At 40.4% G+C, this 21794-nt stretch overlaps 1 protein-coding gene across 7 annotated transcripts in view; it reads right to left on the reverse strand.

Moving 5' to 3' along the window:
- Positions 1-21794, reverse strand: part of TULP4 (TUB like protein 4) — a 159202-nt gene that overhangs the window by 17703 nt on the left and 119705 nt on the right. For all 7 annotated transcript variants that reach the window (XM_066179023.1, XM_066179017.1, XM_066179019.1 and 4 more), the window contains 7 exons: positions 21141-21321; positions 18470-18604; positions 14015-14181; positions 4927-5151; positions 2498-2732; positions 1864-2008; positions 798-942 (listed from right to left, as the gene is read on the reverse strand). In XM_066179023.1, coding sequence (XP_066035120.1) covers positions 798-942; positions 1864-2008; positions 2498-2732; positions 4927-5151; positions 14015-14181; positions 18470-18604; positions 21141-21321 — 1233 coding nt within the window. The remainder of the gene's footprint in view (positions 1-797; positions 943-1863; positions 2009-2497; positions 2733-4926; positions 5152-14014; positions 14182-18469; positions 18605-21140; positions 21322-21794) is intronic.

The following is a 21794-nucleotide window of genomic DNA, read 5'->3' on the forward strand; positions in this document are numbered from 1 at the left end:
GGAGCTCCTAAAGCAACTTCCCAGACCACTGTTGCCATGGTACAAATATTATGGGTCTGAAACACCAATAGGTTTTTCTGAAAGGCCAGGAGTTATGCTGCCAGTATCAGGAGCAGGATCTAAGCCTCAGGTCTTCAGCTCTATTCAAAGGGCTTTTGGTCCTATCCCTGTGTAACTGCTCTGGAATTTTTCATAAAAAGAAAAAAGCAAAACAAGAGCAGAAAAAACCAAACCAGACAAAAGAAAATTAAAATAACACAGGCTGTTATTAATGAAATATACAACCCAGACAGTTTTACAGCCTGCTAAGTTTCATTTACCCAGAGGACATGAACACCACAAAAAGCACAAAGTGGTAATTCCTTTTCTTCCTTCCAATTAAGACTGTTTCATGTTAATTATGAAACAGATCATGCAGTCCTCTGAAGCAAATACTTCCTTATCTCTGCAATCCCCCAGCAAAGCAGGGAATTATGGTGGCATGAAGGTGAGTCTGAGAAACTGATGAAGTGTTTTCACATACACTCTCAAAAAGCCACCAACATCACCTAGAATAAAACCTCTCACATGGATTCACACTGACAAAAGTAAGTGGTCCTGGCATTTACCAAACAACACCTGACTCCATTGGCACTTTCAAACATTAGTAGTGAACTGGAAGATGCAATTCTCTCACTCTGTCTCCTTATTGTGATTTAATGAAAACTTTTACTGCTGATCATTGGATCTCTATCACAACATGCTGCCTTGTGAAAGAAATGCATTTGAATCAGGTAAAGTAACAATGTGCACAATACCTGAGTAATATCTTCTAAAGGAAACTCTCTTCGTGTCAGGCTTGGTGAACCAATAGAGGGTTTCCTTATTGGTAACCTTGGTGATCTTGAGATCTCCTGTGCAGCTCGTGACATCTTTGGAGATTTGCGAGCTTCTATATTGATCCTGCAGGTAAAGCAATACTTAGAAACAACAACGGGCAAGCTAAAATGCACAGAACTCAAGTCTTTGAATGGAAAGATGTAAGAAGAAGACAACTGGTAGGATGTCCTCAAAGTGGCTAACAAAGACTGTAGAGCCTACAGGATGGAGAATTATGGGTCAAATTTGAAGACACAGAAGACCTGACACACTTGCAGTAAATCATGCTGGATACTTTCTAATTAATCCAACAAAGCTTATAGCAGTTCTGTCAGATACAATGTATCTTCCACTAATTCCTAAAAGGCGTAGATATGAATGATCTCAGCTATGCAGACTTTGAGCAAAGTCGCAAGAAATGAGAACATGACACCTCAGCTGACAGATTTTCACATTAGTATAAAGAAACCCAAGGCTCCACAAATGTTGTCAGTGTTCTTACCCTAAGCCAAAAGTTATTTCTACCTCCTACTATACAAGGCAGGGCGGGGGGGGGGGAGGGGGGGGGGAAGGAGGAAGGTCAAGATCAGCAGCTCAAGCACCTAAAGAGCTCACTGGCAGAAATGTAACAAACAAAAATAAACCAGTCTGTTTGAAGGACAAAATATATTCCATGGTGGCAAGAGAGGGAAAAAAGAAAAAAAAATGGTGGGAGAGTTTATAAAATCTTTCTTTGAGACTGCCTGGGGAGAAGTTGTGCTCTTTTGTTTCACATTACATTTTGTCCCAGAAATCTTCCCCAAAATCCAACTCTATGCCAATCTCTGAGATCGCCCCAGAACTTCACCCTGTAGAGGACCCAAATCTTACAGAGAATTCCTATGTGCCCAAAAGAGTTTACTTTTCATTTTACAAGGTGTCAAGAGAGGGAAGGAGAGGCAGGGGAAGAAGGGTGGAAGAGAGGCCACTTGGGGGAAAAAGAATAAATATCCAAGACATTATTACCTGGGGAGTTTAGGTGATTTGCTAGCTCGACTGATTTTTGGAGATTTCTTTGCTGCCCAGTCATCACTGAGTTCAATATCGCTGGAGTCAGAGCAGTTGCAGCTGTCAATCACAGTGGAAATCAAGCTGTTTCCATAGATTTCATCTATCAAGACAGGCCCCAGAAAATTTAAGTGATGCTTCAGAAAACTGGTATAAATTATAATTCTCAGTCATCAGAAGCATAAACCTGATCCACAGGCAGCAGTTGGAATAAAACTTTGCAGAGGAAAATTAAATGTTCTCCACTCTGCCTTCAAACTCCAAATTTCCTATGGTTTGAACTTAAGTGAACTTGATTCAGAGGGATGAACACCATTCAACTGACTTCAAAACTGAGACTAAAGAATATTTTCTGCTAATTAGCAATCTATTTTCCATTACTCAGAATATAAGAAGTTCTCTTCTGTAAAACAGAAGGCAGCAGGGTGTAATTTCAGAAGCTTCTAGGTCACGCTAAAGATTTTTTTCACTTCAGAAAAAATATCAGATGCCACCATCCAAGTTGCATATATGTATTTTTTAAAACTCTTGAGGATTTAATGTCCAAAGTATTGGGAAATCATTTTTATACAGAGCAACAACTGAATTCTACCTGCTTTTCCGTCTGTTTTAGGATCCATGATGACAAACTCTGGCCGCAACTTGCTGATACGACGTCCTTTCAGGATGGGCACCAGTCCCCCGAGGTATTCCAAGTACAGAGTGTAACATGGACCACCGACCTCTGGGTCATCCTCTGTCCGCTTCATGGTGCAGTGGAGCCGTTCATTACCAGCTGTTGGGTAGCTGACAAAATCTCTCATATTGTTTGGGTCTGGGATGGGAGGCTTAATTAAACAGAGGAAGGAAAGAGAAAGTTTTCTAATATTGGTTGGTTTTTGTTGTTTTTTTTTCTGTGGTGACTTAATCCCAACACAACTAACTGAACTTGAATCCAACTCTAATTTGGCAGGTGAAGATTAGTATAGGTTAGTCCAAGAGTTATGCAGGACACACATACAAGACAGAGTGGCTGTGTGTTATTTAGTTAGTTGCACAGAGAAAATGAAAACTAAGACTAGTTACATCAAAAAGGAAGGTTGAACCTTGTGGTCAGAGCACTGAATGAGACAACAAACCTGCCTTCAAGTTCCAGCTCTTACCAGAAACTTCTTTTTGGACTTGAGTAGTGTGGTCAAGTCAAGTATCAGAGTATCTTGTCTCCTGCAGGCCCTCCAAGTGAACCTGGACACTCAGATCCCATTCCTGGTTAGTATCGGTACATGCTATGCCACTATGCTACAATGCTGTCAACTCTGAAAGAAGCTTGTACTTTTTATATTACTTCCAAGCACATATCCCATCCCAGCTAAGGGCCTATTTGTGTGCCATGTAGAGGAATATAAGCACAAAGCTTGGGTTTCTTTGCCCTGCTTGTCAGCACAGTGCATTAATCCATGAAAAACTCAGGCCTAAAGCAATAGAACTCTTTTTGTCTAGGACAATATGGCCTGTACGATACAAATACTATTCATGTGTATAAGTCAACAGAGTTTCTTTCAAAATGAAAGTATAAGGAAAAAAAAAGGTAGGGAAAAAATAGGTTTCTTTAACCTGGCAAGTGGGTGTAGGCTGAGGAGTGACCTATAATGTGGTCTGCAAGCTGGAGTGGGAAGAGGAATGTACACAGGGAAGAGGGTGCCTTGCCTAGCACTGAAGGCATGGCTGACAATATAGGCTGAGTGGGTGACTGGGGATGAGCCAGGGTAAAGTGTAAGTGCTGACAAGGCTCCAGAAACACCCATTGTTGTGATCCTCTGGGAAATGGTTTTTCCCCCCCGTGGAACAGGACAGGCATGTGGGTTTTGGAAACCCCGCTTCCACCTCTCAGCTACGCAGCGCCACAACTGCTCTGCATCCTGGCATCTCCTCTAGGATATGACACAAGGGCTGTTGGCACCGATGTGACCCTGTACTGCCCTCTGATCCCCACCAGGGCTCCCAGCCAACTGCTGCCTTCATTCAGCCCATCCAGTCCCCTCCCCTGCCTTCCCTGACAGCCAGGAAATTGTCACTGATGCTCTCGAGAGGGGTGGCTCTGGAACAACACAGAAAGCATCCTGGGGAGAAGGATGGAAAGAACTAGAAAGAACTGGAGACTTCCAGTCTGATAAACGCTCTGCATCTTTGGAGATCCAGGAGTTATGGTAACAGCAAGGCATTTATTGTTCTTTGACAAATGAAATGATTTACAGTTGCACAAACTGCTCTGATTAGCAGCACGCAAATGGAACCATGCTGAATTATTATTTCATAGGCATAATCTGTTCTCATTTAAGCTGGGCCAGTCCCACTGATTACAAATTAGTTCTAGCTCTGCATTGTTTTAACAAGGACCTCTGGCTCACGAAACTGCTGTAACACGTACACAAAAAGTCACAAAAATCTATGTCTGAATGTCAAGCATTTACCAGCTAATGCTCTGGTCTATAGGCTGTGATAAACAGCTTGGAAATCCCAAGATCTACTGAGGGCAAAACCATGAAACAAACAGGTTGTGCAGATGATTCTGCTTGTGGTACAGGAAGAGGTGTGATATCTGGTTCATTATTCCATAGCACTGTTGGAGCAGTAGGATTAGCAGAACTCACTGTTAGTAGAAATGTTTGGGCAGCCCCAGGTCTTAAGCCTAACCTTCCTGGCAATATAAACACTCATGTGACATGTACAGAGGCAACAGTTTTACTCCTGTGAATCCCCCTGTAACCGTGACAGGGTATTTATCACCAGCATGAGCTTCTTCAGAAGTCTTTGTGAGTCACCACTTGTAATGTACTTGGAAAGGCCATCTCCATGGAATAATGCAGATCAGCATGTGTGAGCTTTCTTTTCAGATTTTTAATAGGCACCAAATGCATCAGTGGGGTCTTGAAGAGGATACAAAAGCTTTTAAAATGATAAAATCTTATAATTCAGCCATTGCCACTTAGGAGCACCATGGAGGGGGGAGATCTAGTAACACTTTCCTCTTTTTCTTTTTACCTTGATAGTTGGTATGAAGGCAGTGGTGAGGTACGAGCAGAGCCGAGGGGGCAGGGTCAGCTTGCTGATGTCCTTGTCGTCCCGCAGGCAGCTGGCGATGCTCTGCTGGCACAGCAGCTGCAGGCTGGAGACCCTGTGCTCCACCCGGACAACGTACAGCGCCGGCCCGGACGCCATCAGCAGCCGCGAATCCCTGTGACCCCAACAGATCGAGATGATGGGACGCTGCACGAAGAGCAAAAGGATACAACTTCAAAAGATTTTGTGCAAAGTATCTTTTTCCAGGATGGCTGTGCAACAAGTGATCACATGAATTCAGCACCAATCACATTACCCTAAGGCTTCCAGAAACTTAAAAGTGCCTACCACTGCCCACAGAAGAAGAATGTGAACATTTCAAATCATCAAAATCAGCAGTTGATGTTTATTCAGTGCTTTTTACTCAGGAGGCTCAAAGCTCTTCACACAAGGAATCAGCTACCAAATTCAGTACCTAGATAGGATAAGTGACTTTAAAGACACAGGGTGTTGAGAAGGAGGGTCTTTTGATGCCCTATCCAAATGATTTATTCAGTCATCTAATCAGTCCTCATCCACTGGTAACAGCTCATATTTTACAACTGAAAAGTTAAATTATATGCCCAGAGACACTTAAAAAACAAGTGGAGAAAACCCAATCAGCTTTCTTGTCTTGCACCAGGTCTTCCGCTGCAGTGTCTCTTTTGAACTACCCCCAGATGAACTGAACTGTGAAAGAGCAGCAGGAAGGCAACAGAGAATGGCCTTTTGTCTTCTACTTGTCTACGCTCAGAAATGTCCAAATCATGGCAGAAAAAAACGGAAAGAGTGAGGGCCAACTGGTACTAAATGTCACAACGTGGAACAGAATAATGATAAACAAACACTGCTGCTTAGGACATTTATTTTCTGCTTGCAAGGAGCTCCCTAAAGTTTCCTTCTAAATCCTATCTTTTCTTGGACCAGTCTGTTGTGACCCCCTCTAGCCCTACCATCATTACTTTTGCCCTTAAGTGTTACTTGCATCCACCTGTCATCTCTTGCTTTCTGTGCTACAAAGCACCTGTATTTGCTTATATACACACACCCTGTGGTATTTCAATCCCATCTGCTATCTCTGTGCAAATAAACAATACGGAGTAAAGATGAAACTCTTAAGTCCATGAAGAATACTATACAGCAGGCTGTCATCAGTGAACTACAAAAGATTTACTCCTTTCTGTGAAGGTCTTCCTTGTTTTTACCATCTGTGACACTGAGAAGTTTAAGCAAACATGTTTTTCATCTAAATTATTTATTGAAAGGTCAGCGCATCTTTGGAATATCTTTTCACAAAATGCATCAAACAAGAAGACAGGGTCAAGACTCCTCTAGCAGTATGGTACCAAGATAGCAGGGTTAGATCAGCCCAGAGGTTACTCATCTGGTCTGGGGAAAAAGCCTCCCTTCCATTTACAAATTCAAGATGCTTAAAGGTGAGTAACTGGGAAAAGATGTTTTTATGTGACTGATATGAAGCAAAATGCAGCTGGCACAGCATTATATTAATGTTTATCATCAAGATAAAGCATTGGATGAAAAACCTTTACACAGAAGAGATCTTCCCTACTATGTTACCTTATCCTAGACTTAAATTTCAAGGAAAATACTGGTTTTAAAGTAGGAGAAATGAAGGAACTTCATTTTAAATACATCTAGGCAATACCACACACACACCTCCAGGAAGGCACAAATCTTCAGGCTGACTGATACGCAAATAGAAAGCAGCAATATGTGAACCTTGTGATTTTCACAGTAATTGCTAAATGCATTTTGTAGTGCAGAACTTCAAAAGAATTGAGAAATCCTTTGTGTACCATCAGTAATTCTTCATGGCTTGTCATAACCATATTCTATGGGATACAGCCTTACATTTGAGGAAGTATCCCCCACTGACTGGGTATTTTCATCATCTGTGTGTGGCTCGGCCCTCCCACTGTCTGGCAGCAATGAGACAGTTCAAGCTCCTTACCAAATAAATGCCATTGAAAAGGCACTGGCACAAGGTAGGTACCTGCCACATCTACTATATGTCAGCTTCAGACCAGCACAGAAGTGGCCCTGATTTTCCCCAAGGGCTGAATCCCAGCATGGGCAGCACTATCCACCTGATCATTACTGTGGGATCCAAGGTGCATCCTGCTGTTCACTTTGCATCAGCTTACCTATAAACACAGTGAGGAAACAAACAAGTATGTGACTTGGCACACAAATGTTTATTTATTGGATAGACTTTAACATCAGAAGAGAAGTCTAATATCCCAGCTATCATAATCCAATACAGCACATCCAGACCTCATGTCTCACTGCAGCTATTATAACCCAGTGTATCACACCCAGGTAGGACATTCTTCATCCAAATAGAGTCACATAAAACCACCTCTTTCCTCAGGTTACTGCTGCATGAAGAGAACATCAGAGTTGCAGACAGAAGCAGTTCAAGAACCTTTGCAATCTAAAACAAGGTCTCAAGGAAAAGGCCTTTCAGAAACTTTGAAGCATGGGGTGGGACCTCTGGCAACACAGCACTGTGGAGCTCTGAAGAGTAGAAAGTCAGAAGTTGAAAACTTCATCACTGTTTTCCAACAGACAACAATTATTCAGTCACCTTCTAAACTGCTCAATGTATGATGCTCTTATATTCTGTTTATGAATGTATATGCAAACAATATATGAGTGGGTGCATGTTTAAACAAACACACAATATTTGCAAGTGCTGCACAGTTTGTAAATCATGACACTTTAACTCTTCCATTTTTGCAATTAGTCTCCCCATACACCTCATTATGCTTTAATATTTTCAACCTCTACAAGAGCACTCGCACCACATCACCAGACACACCTTGCCCTCCTTTCTCTGAAATGGTCAGACCCTTGGTGCTCCTTCAGCCCAGTATTCAGCAACATTTTAATTTACAGTGAAGGGCTAAGACTTCAGATGAGCTTCAGGGAAAATTAGCCTGTCATTACAGGCTTGGAGAAATAAAAGATCACCCAAATGCCAGATCTGACCTGACCTTTAAAGTACTACTCCAATAATATTTTTCAATAACTATGCTTCCTAGTCTTTCCCTTGCTGGACAAGGGATATGAATCAATTACTGCAGCAAGTTAGTTATGAGCTGGCCACAGCTTTCTTTTCAAACTTTACTGAGAAAAAACAACTGACCTCCAACATCCAACACAACAGCATTGCTCCTCATAAAACATCCACTTATTTGAACTGTTTCAGCAAAATAAGGAAGGACTAAAGTTGTTGCATCCAAATTGTTGTTGTGTCCAAAAGTTGTATCCACCTGTTACAAATTAACAAGCAGACTCTAGGACAGAAGAATTTTATTTTCCATGTTTCCACAGTTGGGTTTTTTTTTCTGCTAGGAACAAAGAAACGCAGCTACAAATATAACATGAGAATTTCTAATCTCACTCTGCATATAAAAATAGCATTAGGTTTTGAAAAGTATCAGCATAAACTGTAAATACCTGAATGAATTCCAGGGTTTAATTACCAACATGTATCTCTATGACAATTATATATTAGAAACCATTGGCTATAACACCAGAAGAAAATGCTTTATCAGGAGCAATACCGACTGAAAACACATCTCAATGAGAAACCAACAAGGAGCTCTTTTGCCATTTCTTTCCAAGTGGGCTTCAAAGTGAGCTACAGCTACTCAAATCTGTACCCCCAGCTGGGATGTCAATTCTCCTTAAAAAAGCATGCAGGAATGGATATTCCAACTCAAAGCTCTGTGGTTGCTCCTTATAAGTCACTCTACTGCCTGACTTACAGGACAGAACATAATTTATATACATTCCATCATTTGTATGCAGTTCAGTCAATGAAAACACTGTTCTAGCTGATTCTTGCTGCCTACCTTGAGCTTAGAAGTCCTGAGCCATCCAGGGGTCTGCCTGCTGCTTGAACTAATCCCCTGTTTGTTGGCACTGGGACTCCCGCTGGTAATGAAATAAAAATAGTATTCTAGGGCAGAAAGCCCAGGAACTAGCAGGACTTTTCTCGGGAGGAAGAACATAACAGCAAAATAGTATCCAGTGAATGGCATATGTAAGTACATTGCTTGCTTGCTCTCATTGCAGACTGCTGATGTGGAGATGCACAGTCTTCCCTCTCAGAGACAAGCTGAAAGGTGCAATGGCTGCAGTGCCCACCTGCCTCTTGTGAGTTGTGTATGCTCACCTCTGTACTGCCACAGCCTTCATGGATGGCTGTGGGAAACCAACCTAATACTCCTTCATTCTTCTGCTCCTCAGTAACAGTGGGAAAAATATTAACTGCTAAAAACTGATGGTGACTAATGATGAGAAATCTGCTACTGCTGTGGCCTGATGTGATTTTTGATGTAATGAACTCTTATTTCATTTGGAGCTGTTTCTTACATCCTCTCTATTTCTACAGTATTCTTTTAGGAAGTCAATACAACAAGATCCCATTTTAACAGAAAGAGTTGCTTAGAAAAGTGTCTTCAATTTCCAGTGCTGATCAAAACCCATTTTTGCAGCAGAGATGAACCTATGGCCTACAGAAAGAACACCAAGGTCTTTACTGATATTCTAAAGCATAGAATATGTTTTATTCTAACTGGTTTTATTCTTTCACCAGTTAGTTCTAAACTGTTGCTTTTTTTCCTGTAAGATAATAAACTTTTCTTGAAGCTTTGTTGTCATCCCATAACAACTAAATAAAATTAATTTCAGGCAATATAAATGAAAGGCAACATTAATTCAGATGCAACAAACCTGAACACTGTGTGAAATAAATGAGGAAAAGTAAGCAGGGTCTGCTCAGCTGGATAACATAAAAAGCCTCTTCTTTTAGAACTGTTTGATCTGAATTAAACCTAAAATTGCACCTTCCTTCTTGAGCCTTTGCAGAACTACCAGGTTTCTGCAAGATCATATAATCTTAAATCTATTCATTTAGATGCTGGGATATTTCCAGCAGAGAAGCAGTCTGTGACATGCTGACAGCAGCAGGTCTATAGCAAGTTGGTTGTCTTCTCGAAGACTTCTGGAAACTTCTTCCATAAAGATTTAGTCTTTGGTACACCACTTTGAATTAGGTTTTCAAATATTACACTGATAAACATGGGGTTTTAGATTACATTTAATCTTGTTGTCTACAACATGTAAAGCTTAGTTCACTCTCATCCTACTTCACTGCACTCAAGATGTAATCTGTACTCACACCAGCTACACAGTGATATAAAACCTTAAAGTAATGTAAATTTATGGTAGAATTAAAGGTGTATGGAGGAGATCTGCATTATAGCTTCTAAATCTTTGCTCTTGTTCTCCTGGTTCTCTCTGGGACGTATTTAAAAAATCATAAAATTTGAAGAAGGCGCCAAATATATGCCACAAGACTGAACCATTAGAAAGAAAAAATTCACAAGTTTGTTAAAGTTGGCAGTTAGGTAATGTTGAAAAGATCCTGTAGGAGACTCCTGTTTAAAGTTCAGGACATAGGAAGATATGAAGCATCTGTTTCCAATCAGAAGAAGGTGCAGTTAGTTAATTTAATAAAGACCTGTCTGCACATTAGATGAGAACTTCTAAAGTGACAGAACTGGGTTGCAGCATTTGGTAAACAATTTTAGCAGGACTATAAAATAGTCTTGATGGAGTTGATTATTCTCAACCCTGGTTGATGCAAAGGAAAAGTGGTGAGGACTTCCAAACAATGTAAGAAATTAATATTCTTCCAATAAAAACATTATGACCAGCAGGGCAGCCTGCTGTTGCAATCTCATTTTTAGATGTTGAAAAAGCAGGACCATAAAAAAACTGGGTGTATTTTTGGTACCTCAGATTGGTGTTCGTGGTGTATACACGGAGAGGCGTAGTAAGAGGTAAATTTCACAGAAATTGATAGTATGTTTTTGAATAGTCATCTGCTGATCACCAGCCCTTAAGATATGCTCTCTGCATAGAATTCAGTTCAATATTTGACCAGCCCTTACTGATGCTTTTTCAGCTCTTTCCACTCTATTCTGCAAACACATCCTTGCAGGATGCCAGGCTGAAGCCCCAGAGCCAGGAACAGGAGCGACTGCTGCACTTATGCCAACTCTACCACTCTGTTTATGAATGTTGTTTTTCAAGCAAAGCCATTGCTTTTATTTCAATACTTCTAAACAAGTGGGATTTCCCTATCTAGAGTTTTATGGTCAGCAAACTAGGTTTATGAACTATAAATTCCTACACTGAAGGTAAAAGCTTAAGAGAGTTAGTCCAACAGGACAGAGGATGCCAAAACTGCACTAAAGCTGGAGGAGAAGGCAGCATATAAAACATCTTGAAGGGATCCATGACAACAGTCATCATTGAGATGAGTTACCTGCAGTTCCCAAACCTATTCTACTACTGGGGTTTGCGGTGACTTCATGTTCAGTAACATTCCAGCCAAGTTGCATATAAATCCTGTCAGTCTTACACTGAGTTTTGTTATAAACAATAAAATCCGTTTGCTGAATATCCTACCAAAGACAGGACAGACAAACAGCAGAAACAAAACCAGTTCAGTGTATTTTACTGACAAAATTTTCAGACATCTGTTGTGTTAAAGAATTGGGACAGAGGACCATACAAAAAAACAGAAACTTTTGTACTTGTAATCCATTATTTTTTATGTTCATGGTTGTTTTATTTTTTCTGGCTTTTGTATTCAGAACAACATGCATTTATAATCAATGTGCTTTACCAGTCACATATTTGCTTCTTCATAAGAAAGTCGTGGCAGAAGAGTTCAAGATGAGGAAATTCTTCTATTTTCTTAAATTGTTTTTTAATTCAGTAACCAGTGATGAATCTTATAAAATCTCATTTTAAGGCTGGCTGCTGGTACAGAAAACGAATTAATTTACTCTGATGAATTTGTCATGAGACAAATTACTAGGACCACTGACTCACTCTCATCTTTGCACAGACATCTTTGGAGCAGAGGCACAGCATAACGAAGTTACCAGCAATTTTTTTTTGCAACAGTGATTTTTATCTGGTTTTGTCAGTAAACTAAATACTTAACAATGTTCTAGTATACCTGTCATTTAGCAGGTAATACTGCTAGACCAGCATTCAAATACATAGGAGAATAAAGTCCACATGAGCAGATACAGGTGTTCTGAAAGACCCCTCACTTCCTCCTGCAGCTGAGTAAATAAGAATTTAAATGCACCAAATAAAGAGACTAAACACTGACTAATAAGAGAAGAGGGGTGGCTCTAATTTTAGGTAGGTTTATGTGCAGTTTTTAAATAAACATAAATATATCAGTTTGAATGTTATTTTTATCCTGATTTCCAAAGGAAATGAGACTCCTTGATCCTGTTATTAAATGGTGGTTGCCTCTCCCTGACTGTCCTAATCTTTCACTTGCAACCTGGCTTACAACTTCTGAAGTTGCTGGCTTTTAGTCTGTTATTGACAAAGGGGGAAGAAAACTCCATTACATTAAAATATTTCTATTCCTAACAAAAACAGCAGCTGGAAAGAGCAGAAAGGCTTATGTTACTATTTCCACTATTAGAAATACTGCAGTACAAACTTGGCATTCACCTGTTCTGTCTGACCTCTCAGGTGCCCTGCACGCACTCACGTAATGGCAGAATAATTAGCCCCCACATCAGCCACAGTATGTGCTTTCTCCCAGCTGGCTGGGAAGAAAGGAGAAGAGCTGAAAATACTAAAAGAAGATGAAGCTATACATGGAGAACTAGAGGAGATGAAAGTATTTAAATGAAGGGGAATTTGAGATCAGCAGGAACAAAGCAGTGATGGAAAAGCCCTCACACAGGCATACCTTGGGGCAACCTGACCTGATGGTTCTGATGCTCAAACCACAGAGTGATTTCACAGCCTGGCACCAAAGGATTCAAAAGGTATTGGGCACATACTGAGTTCTGGTACTGAAGTAACAGAACAATGTTTGCTTTTCACCTGGGCTGGGAAAAAAGCAACACTGATATAAATATGTCTTTTTCAGAACTGATCCAGAGAGGAAAGGGCTGTGCTACTTTGCTGCAAAGGCTACGCTTCAGAAAATAAAGCTGTGTTTATGGGTAAGTCCTTTAGGTACCTAAATTAGCATTAGATATCACTGTACATATTTAGGTTGGCTTTAGAGACCATTATTTTACACTTTACACATCTAAAGAATTCTATCTAAATTAGAGTGCTAAGGTTAATAAGCACAGGTTAATGCTAAATATATGCAAACACAAAGGCTTAGCAGATGGTTTACTATGTCACCCTTTTGCATCCATTCCAGATCAGGGTACTGGAAAAAAAAGTGATAATACATCGATCATCATTAAATATAATTAATATATCTACAGCATTTTCCTTCACTTTCATATTTCAAAGCTATTATAAAGTTTCATTACTAGCAGCAGAAATCAGAATGGAGTCATCCCTATTCTGCAGAAAACTACACAGAATTACATTCAGCTGGGCTCTGAAGTACCAGCAAAGACCTATGAAGCATGTTGGACTCCTCAGCAGCTCACAGACCATGTGCTGGCATTTACTTGGCAAGTTACATGACTGAGGTAACTGCACCACACCAAATGATTGTACATTAGAAAGTTACAATAACAAAGACGGAATAATCTTGTAATTGTGATCCTGAACTTAGATTATTTTTGTTCAGCTCTTGGCTCTGCTACAACATTAAGCAAGTTTTTTTTTTTCCTCTTTAGTCACTTATGGATAAAACAATGGAATTTTCTATCTGTCTGTTCATGGCCCAGTGAGTTTGGGAAACAGACTTTCTCCTTTCGAATTTCCACAATACCTAGCACAGAGGACCTTAGAATCAGGTGCAGGCTTGCATGGCTACCTTAATGCAAACAACCATTGTTCATAGCACATTTTTATCTACATTGTGTTTTAAGATGGATTTGGGGCATTCCGCAACCTTTCCCACATTGCAGGTCTACAGCAATGAGCTAATGTGGGAAAAACATGTCAGCAAAGCATGGAGAACAGACTTTAAAATGCCTCCTACCTGCACAGGTGTCTCCAGAGTGTAGATATGTTCCCCACGCACGTTGTAGAACTTGACAAGTGCGCTTTTCAGCAGGGAACCATTGCTGAGGTCAACCAGCTGGTTCTGCTTCTCCATGCCTGCTACTGCAAGCAGGTCTCCTTGTGTGCACCACTGCACCACCACATCTGAAATCACAAAGATGGTTTGCAATTACCACTGACTAGAAACAACAGGTTCAGCATTTCCACATGCTGCAAAGTGACTTGAACAGATAAAACATGCTCTCAAAAGTTACTTAAGTACTTAGAAACCTATATCCTTTCATTGAAATAGTAGGAAATATGTCACAGGTACACTTCTGAGAATCACTCTTTATTTTGTAAATTGAAAAACATGTGTTAAACATTATTTTCTCTCTGTGGTGAGTCTAGAATGTAATCAGTCATTGCTCCTAAACACCTAAGAAAAGAATTTACCAGAGATGTTGAAACTGATATGGAAGATCCTACATACAGCTTTCGGAGTAAGTGGAATCAAGTTAATATACAGATAAATAATCTTACCAAGAGAGCAGCAAAGAGTGTTTATCTGTAAAAGCCTTTAGTGCAAAAAAGCAGAATATCTGTCGATGCCTCGTGCTCTCACTGGCTGTCAATATAACTTTTAGCATAATGCAAACTAGAGTTACAACAGTATAACATGAAACTAGAAGTACTTGGGCTTTTGTCCATAAATACATATGGCTTCCATATCATATGTTTTCTTTTGCCACCATCACACAAAGATGATGAGGGCTCTGGAGAATCTCTCTTATGAGGAGAGACTGAGAGAGCTGGGCTTGTTTGGTCTAGAGCAGCCTGAGAGTGGATCTTATTGTTATCTCAAAGGTTTGTGCCAAGAAGGTGGTGCCAGACTCTTTTCAGTACTGCCCAGTGACAGGACGAGGAGCAGTGGTCATTAACTAAAGCACAGGAAGTTCCATCTCAACATGAGGAAGAATTTCTTTACGCTGAGGGCAGCAGAGCGCTGGAAGAGGCTGCCCAGGGAAGTTGAGAAGTCTCCCTCTCTGGAGACATTCAAAACCCACCAAGACAAGTCCCTGTGTAACCTGTTCTAGAGGACCCTGCCTTAGTGGGGGGGTTGGACTGGCTGATGCCCAGAGGTCCCTTCCAACCCTAATGATTCTGACTTGTGAAAATCTACTCAGCTGCTTAGCAGGGCTTTGCTGGAATCCCACAGGGACCACTCAGACTCTCATATACACAGATATGAATATACAGATCAGCTACTTCTCTTACAGGCACCTCATGATGAGGGACGCCCACAGCTTAATTTGGGGATGCTTATCTCAAACCCTTATATCCTCTAGTTCTTTGTCACACTTGAAGAGTAACTCTAAAACAGTATTTTGCATTTCTGCTTGTGTTTCAAAGGCAGATTTGCATGTTCAAGGAATACCGAGCTACTCTTTAAATCTTTTTACTCTTAAACCGGAGGTGAAAGGCAGCTATTTTGTGCTGAGACAAAGTGAAGGTAAAGACAAAACTTTTGTGCTCTGGGATGCTCAATCTGCCAAGAACCTTTTGAAGACACTTGTGGGCGAGAAGCTGTCTTCAAATGAAGAAGCAGGAGAGAAATGAGAGTTGGCAGGAAGGATCTCAAAATTGTTTCAAGTTGTCAACTTGTCATTTTCAGGGACTTTTATGTGCAATTTAAAATGGTTTTGTATTATTTCAACTTTCTGATATTTCTCATGGGAATTATGCTTCTGTACATATCAGAGAGAAGCCGCATGTTCTTCAAGGTAATTCTTCTACAGCTAGGCATTGTATGCCTCTTGTTTTCTCTTAGTTTTCAGCCCTCTGAGTAACCTACAATGGGATTTAATTCATGTTTCTCAGAGAGGAAAAAGATAGGCAGGTTGGAAATAAACAAGGCAAGCTGATCAGCTCCACTTTTGCTAACTGGATAACTATAGAACTACCATAATGAAACAACTGTCTCTCTTGGATACACATCTTCAGATAAAACTTTCAGTTGATCCCCATGACAAGAGAAAGAGGATTGATTACTTTGTCCAGCAGTTTTCTGTCTCTCTCTCTCTCTCTCAAAGTTCTAGAATTAGATGGCTGCAAAGGCAGTAAAGGGGGGGATGTGGGCTGCAGCATCCCCCCAGGACAGTGTGGCTCTACTGATACACTTGCCCTGCCAACAGGACCTTCAATGACTATTGGACCTTTACACAGAATAACTGATATACAGGTTCACAGCACCAGCACAGAAATTCAAAATCAAATGGGGTTTTCATCTAGGGTAATGGTCTACAAGTGAATCAGTGGATCAGTCTGCCCTCAAAACTACTTTCCAGCCACCACAGATATGTATATCAGCAAACCTTGAATACAGAGCATGTAAATGTGCAACAGCTCTGCAAGCAGTAGTTGTGGCTAACTAGTACAGTCAGTAGATGTAGCTCAGCAGTTCTGCAGGTAGCAGTGCACCGAAAATCACAGAGTTAAAAAGCACAAATTCAGGACCTCCTAGGTCTGACTAGGACTGACAAAACTACCAGGACTGTTCAAGCTGCATGAGAAGAACTTTTATTTGGGTAATCAAATTATCAAGGTCTGTCAATTTCCTCTGTCAGTTTCACAGAAATATTCCCAGTAAAATGACGGCTCTGCAAAACCAGAAGAGAATATATATATTCTATATATATTAAAATATATTGTTACTGCTTGAAATAATTTCATAGTTGCCTACTTTAAAAATACATTGAGTAGCCTATAGCAGCCTATAAAGGCAAGGATATCTGCTGCAGAGACCACAGAGCAATACTTAGAGATTTTAAACACAAACACAAGAACAAGGACTTGTAGACAATACTGAAGACCATACTTGGTGGTTTTCCACATCCTTGCCCGTGATAAAATCCAGTAAAATTGAGAGTCACTTGAAAAAAATAATGAAGACACAGGAAGTGTGAACAACTATATAAAATCAGACATAAAATACTTTCTACTGTACAGTGCTTAAAAAAGCAGACAGTGATATCCCAATCACCTTTCTCCGTCTCACACACATTCCCAATCCAGGAAGATGCTGCATGTTTTTTGTCTACTGATGAAAAAAATGTAGTCCAGTTTATAACTAATAAAAATATTCCTACCCTATCTAGCACATTGATATTTTGCTACAGGAGGGTGACATACTTAAGGGATCTTTTTTGCACTAGTGAAGTCAGTGGGGAAAGAGAAACAGGACAGACATCCTCAGCAAGATAGAGCCCTGCAACTCTAAACAGAGAATAAGATGGGGTTTGTTTCTCCTACTGTTCCCAGTTGAAAGCTAGACTAGATGACAACTCAAGACTGCTCAGGACCCTAATTACTCTAATATTGTAGAAATGCTGAGCAGACCCACTGGTCACTTTCACAAGAGCTTCTTTAGGCTGGCTCCAGTTTCCCACACTTTTGGTACCTTTTCAGCTGATGTTTTCTGGATTGTAGGGTTGTCTCACAATGCTGCGTTTTGCCACTCGCACATTTCTTGTGTTGGCACAGATGGAGAAAGGAATGGAAAAGAAACCTCAAAGGTGATGTTTTTACTTCCTAAGACATAGCAGATCACCCAGAGTCTGTGGGGCTGGTGTTAGGGCAATTTTCCCCAAAAGCATCCCACTATTTCAGAACAGCGAAGAGTTTGCTGCAACAGCCTAGTTCTCTTTTCATCTAATTTAAAACTAATTTACCTGTGGAGATGAAAAATCTTCGGTGGAACCTATATTTAAGTATGTGCCTATCTGCTGTATTGAATTAAAATGTCTCTGCAGGCAAAGCAAAGTAAATTGCACTGAGAGTGCTGGCAAAGTAAAGGACACTTTTAATAGGTAAGAACAGTAAAAACTTCAATGTGAGGTAAAGATTTTACATGGAATACTGACTGTACAAACATTCATGCACATCACTTAGCAAAATGTATAGTAATTAATCACTGGAATTTTTCCTCTCTCAGAATAACTTGCCTCTTGACAATTAATAATTCTAGCAAGTTTTCAATAATTGTAAGAATCAAAGCAGCACTGCAATTTATACCAGGTTACCAAAAGCATGGGAGACCTTGTGAATTAGACATGCAAAGAAAGTCTTATGTAGCAGAGAGACATTCACACAAAGAACCATAATCATATTAATGCATTCTGCTGGAAAACTGGAAAACAGATCAATTGCCCTACAAAACTGCCACAAAAACATGATCTCAAAAATATTGTGAGACATTTTGACAAACACAAAAACTCCCATCAGCCAAGAGCTGCTCTTTCTCCAGCAGGTGTCACTGCTGGAAATGGCAATAACAGCAACAAGGGCTCCTGGGTTAAGGAACAAGAGCCACAAAAACATAACTTGTGCACACATCATCAAAATACAAGAAAAACAGGGTATGGGAGAGGCAGAAATGGCTTCTTTTTTGTACCTTTCAACCCTGAGCGGATGATAGTAGGAGACAAGTCATCATAATTGTTCATTAAACTGATGTCTCCTGACGTGAAGCTGACAGTAAGTAGTGGCTTGGTGTTCTGCACTGGGACTGGATATGCAGCTGGTCCATCTGCAAAACAAGGCTCTGAGTGAGAAAAAGGTAAACAACCAAAAATAATCACGTCCAGGTCAAGCACACTGTACTTCAGCCTACCAGCATCAGGAGTTGTTTCAAGCCTCTCTACCTGTTTATTTCTGCAACACTTGTGGACACAAGCAAAGCAGGTTTAGCTAGTTAAGCTTCTCTGTTTCTGTGAAACCTCAGTGCTTTTACTTTGTCAATTTTTACTGCAGCATATCCACAGTGATTTATGCATATACTATTATGTTACATAGCAGTGTTTTTCAGTCCTTCTCCATCCTCAACTCCCCAAAGTGACAAAAAGATTGAAAGCCAGTGCCTTAGAAGGCTTTCTCAGAATCCTGGTTGAAAACCAGCATGATGAACAATACAATGACATTTAAAAAAAGGTGATTTGTTCTATACATTTTTTTCTTGGGCAGGTCCTGGGGACTCCTCCTGAAGTCACACAGAGACATTTTAAGAACTTTTAAGAGAACATACTGACCTTTCACAAATTACTGCATTCTAAATGTCTAGCCAGCAGCATGAAAGGTACCTGCCATTCTGCATAATACAATATGCAGATACAATGCACCCAAAAGTAGACGTGAGCCCAAATGCAACACTTGGGTCTAAAAACCATTTCTGCAAAGTCTCTGGTCCTCTGAGCTTGTTTTTCAGCGATTCACTAAAATTCCTTTGTTCAAATACTTCATGACCAATTTTGCCATCTGTAGCTTTTGCTGTTTAACTCCTTCTGTTTACAGTTTCTGAGAGGAGATGCCACTGGTCCCTGATCAAGTGCCTCTCAAGGCCCAGACAACATCTTTCCAGTCAACAAAAATGGCAGAACCAGTTAAGAGTCGTACTGCTTCCTGAATTTGTAAAAAAGCTGATGAGAAAGCATTTTGGAGAAGGATGTCTAGTAACTAGCACCTCCGTGTGTATATAATTTAATAAGAAAATCCCAACAAACTTCTAGTCCTTCCTACACATCTGTCTGAGTCAAAGACTTGTCACCTTTGAGAGGTTTATGCTGCATCTGCTCTAAAGCAAACACATCATGTTTGGGTAATCATTAAAATAGGCTTGTAGGCTTGTAACGAGTCCACCCACCTCCTGACTGACTCAGAAAAAGCTAACACATTTGGATCATTTAAGTTCTCCTCTGTGTACTCTGCAATTTCACCACCCTCCAAATGGAACCTCAGTATTTTTCAAAAAACACAACAAAAACCCAGGAAAAATCCAATTTGTTGTTGTTGTCTGCCTTGCTTTAGGAGCTTGCTAGGTTGAAGCTTGTTTCATTCCTTCTAAGGTAAGAAATATTACCCAGTACCAGAAGTGAGGCATGAAAGCCAAAACAAAATTCAGTTTTCAAATATGCTAACATTTTAGCAGGTGATCAGATTACATTCTTCAGTATTTGTTAAATAAATAAGCTTATTATATAGACACATATACTGCAAAAGGTAGATTTTTTTGTCTGAATCCAAATTAGTTAAAACTGCGAAAGTCCTCAATTCAGAGGTTCAGATCCAAGATGCAAATTCAGAATTATTTTTGAATAATTGCTATGTATTTAAAATTTTCACTGTAAAATCACTGTTATATAAACTTAGTTCTTAATTTAGTTCAGGCTTTATACACTGGAACACAGGAACAGCTTACCTAGAGCTTATAAACAGATCAATCACACCAACAGGAAGTATTATCATTACTTGAATGAGAAGGGTGGGACTGACTGTGTATGGACACGTAGGCCTCATCAGTCTTCACTACTGATGATTACCAAAGACTTTAAAACCAAAATATTTCACCAAACAAGTTGTATTGAGAGTTAAGGAGAGGGAAGGATACGTTCCTGACTCTCAAAACTGGCAATGTGCTCTGAAGCATGTCAATTAATAACTCCAGCCAGCTCCAGCCACCCTGCTTCCACCCCATGTAATTGGAGGAAATATCTTCATTTCTGAGCCTTCTGCAGTATTTATGGAACTCTTTATGTCGGGACTATGAAGGATGGGACTGTAACGATGAGCATTACAGAAATCCTATCAAACAGAGATAAAACTAAATATACAGTACTTTACACCACGTCTAGTACTGCTGTTTTTTCAGATTAATCTATATAATAGATATAGTGCACTATTTGCACTAGATGCACTAATTTCTGTGGCTGAACTCTGACTACCTCCATACACACAAACCACTGCAATACCGCATATCTGCTTATCAGCAAAATCTGACCTGTCCCTGTCCACTGTTTTTCACTCACCCTCACTGAAAACTTACAGAGCTTTGTGCGGTTCTCCCATTTGGGCAAAAGGAGGCAGAGCAACACAGATGAGGTATGAGCTGCAGCAAGGCTGGTGGCAGAGCTGGGAACAAGCCCACCCTCCCATATCAGCTCTCTGCTCCAGCAGAGCTTAAAACTGTGGCCACCCTGCTGGTTTTGTAGGGCGTGACAATGCCCTGGCCCTTGGGATGTCTTCATGAGCACGTGCAAAGCTGAGACAGAATGATGTGCACATAACCCTACCTTGTGGTGGGGAATAGTCATCAGAGTCCGTGTCACTCTCGCTGCTGTCTTCCACCAGGAAGCTGGGGTAGTTCCAGGACATGTTGAGGATGCCATCTGACTCGTGCAGGAGCACGTGGGCCAGCATTCGGCCGTGGCAGTCCATGACGATAACCTGCCCATCAGCAGTGCCAAACAGTACCTGAAAGTAACACAACAGCCCTCAGCTCCACCAAATGTCAGCCATGGGGTCCTCCTTCAAATGCATCTTGCAATTAACTAGCTACACTGGAAATTAATGGACAGCAAAGCAGTCATGGGTGTGAAAAGGTGCCAGAATAGGTCACTGCAATTAAAGATGAACATAAAGAATGAAGCTAAAGCAGCAGAGTCTGCAGGAAAGTTTGTAAAATCTGTGAGCAAGTAATGTTTCATAGTGAATGCATTTCATTCACTTTAATATGAGACATTACACTTTATTTGAACTTGATCATTACTGCAATTAAAGTGAGCTGACAGAAAGGCTACCAAAGATTTTTTTAGTATTCTTAGATAATTCAAAAATTCCTAAATCTGGGGGCAGAAACCAAGGTGTGCATCAGTCATAACAATATCAAAAGACACAGCTGACAAAAGTGAGGTCCTAGCAGAGATTTCAAATGGCTTATGAGAAAT

Source organism: Chamaea fasciata, unplaced genomic scaffold (assembly GCF_029207755.1).
Source record: "Chamaea fasciata isolate MVZ Bird 193981 ecotype frontalis unplaced genomic scaffold, bChaFas1.0.hap1 SCAF_3, whole genome shotgun sequence".
NCBI classification, from domain to species: Eukaryota; Metazoa; Chordata; class Aves; order Passeriformes; family Sylviidae; genus Chamaea; species Chamaea fasciata.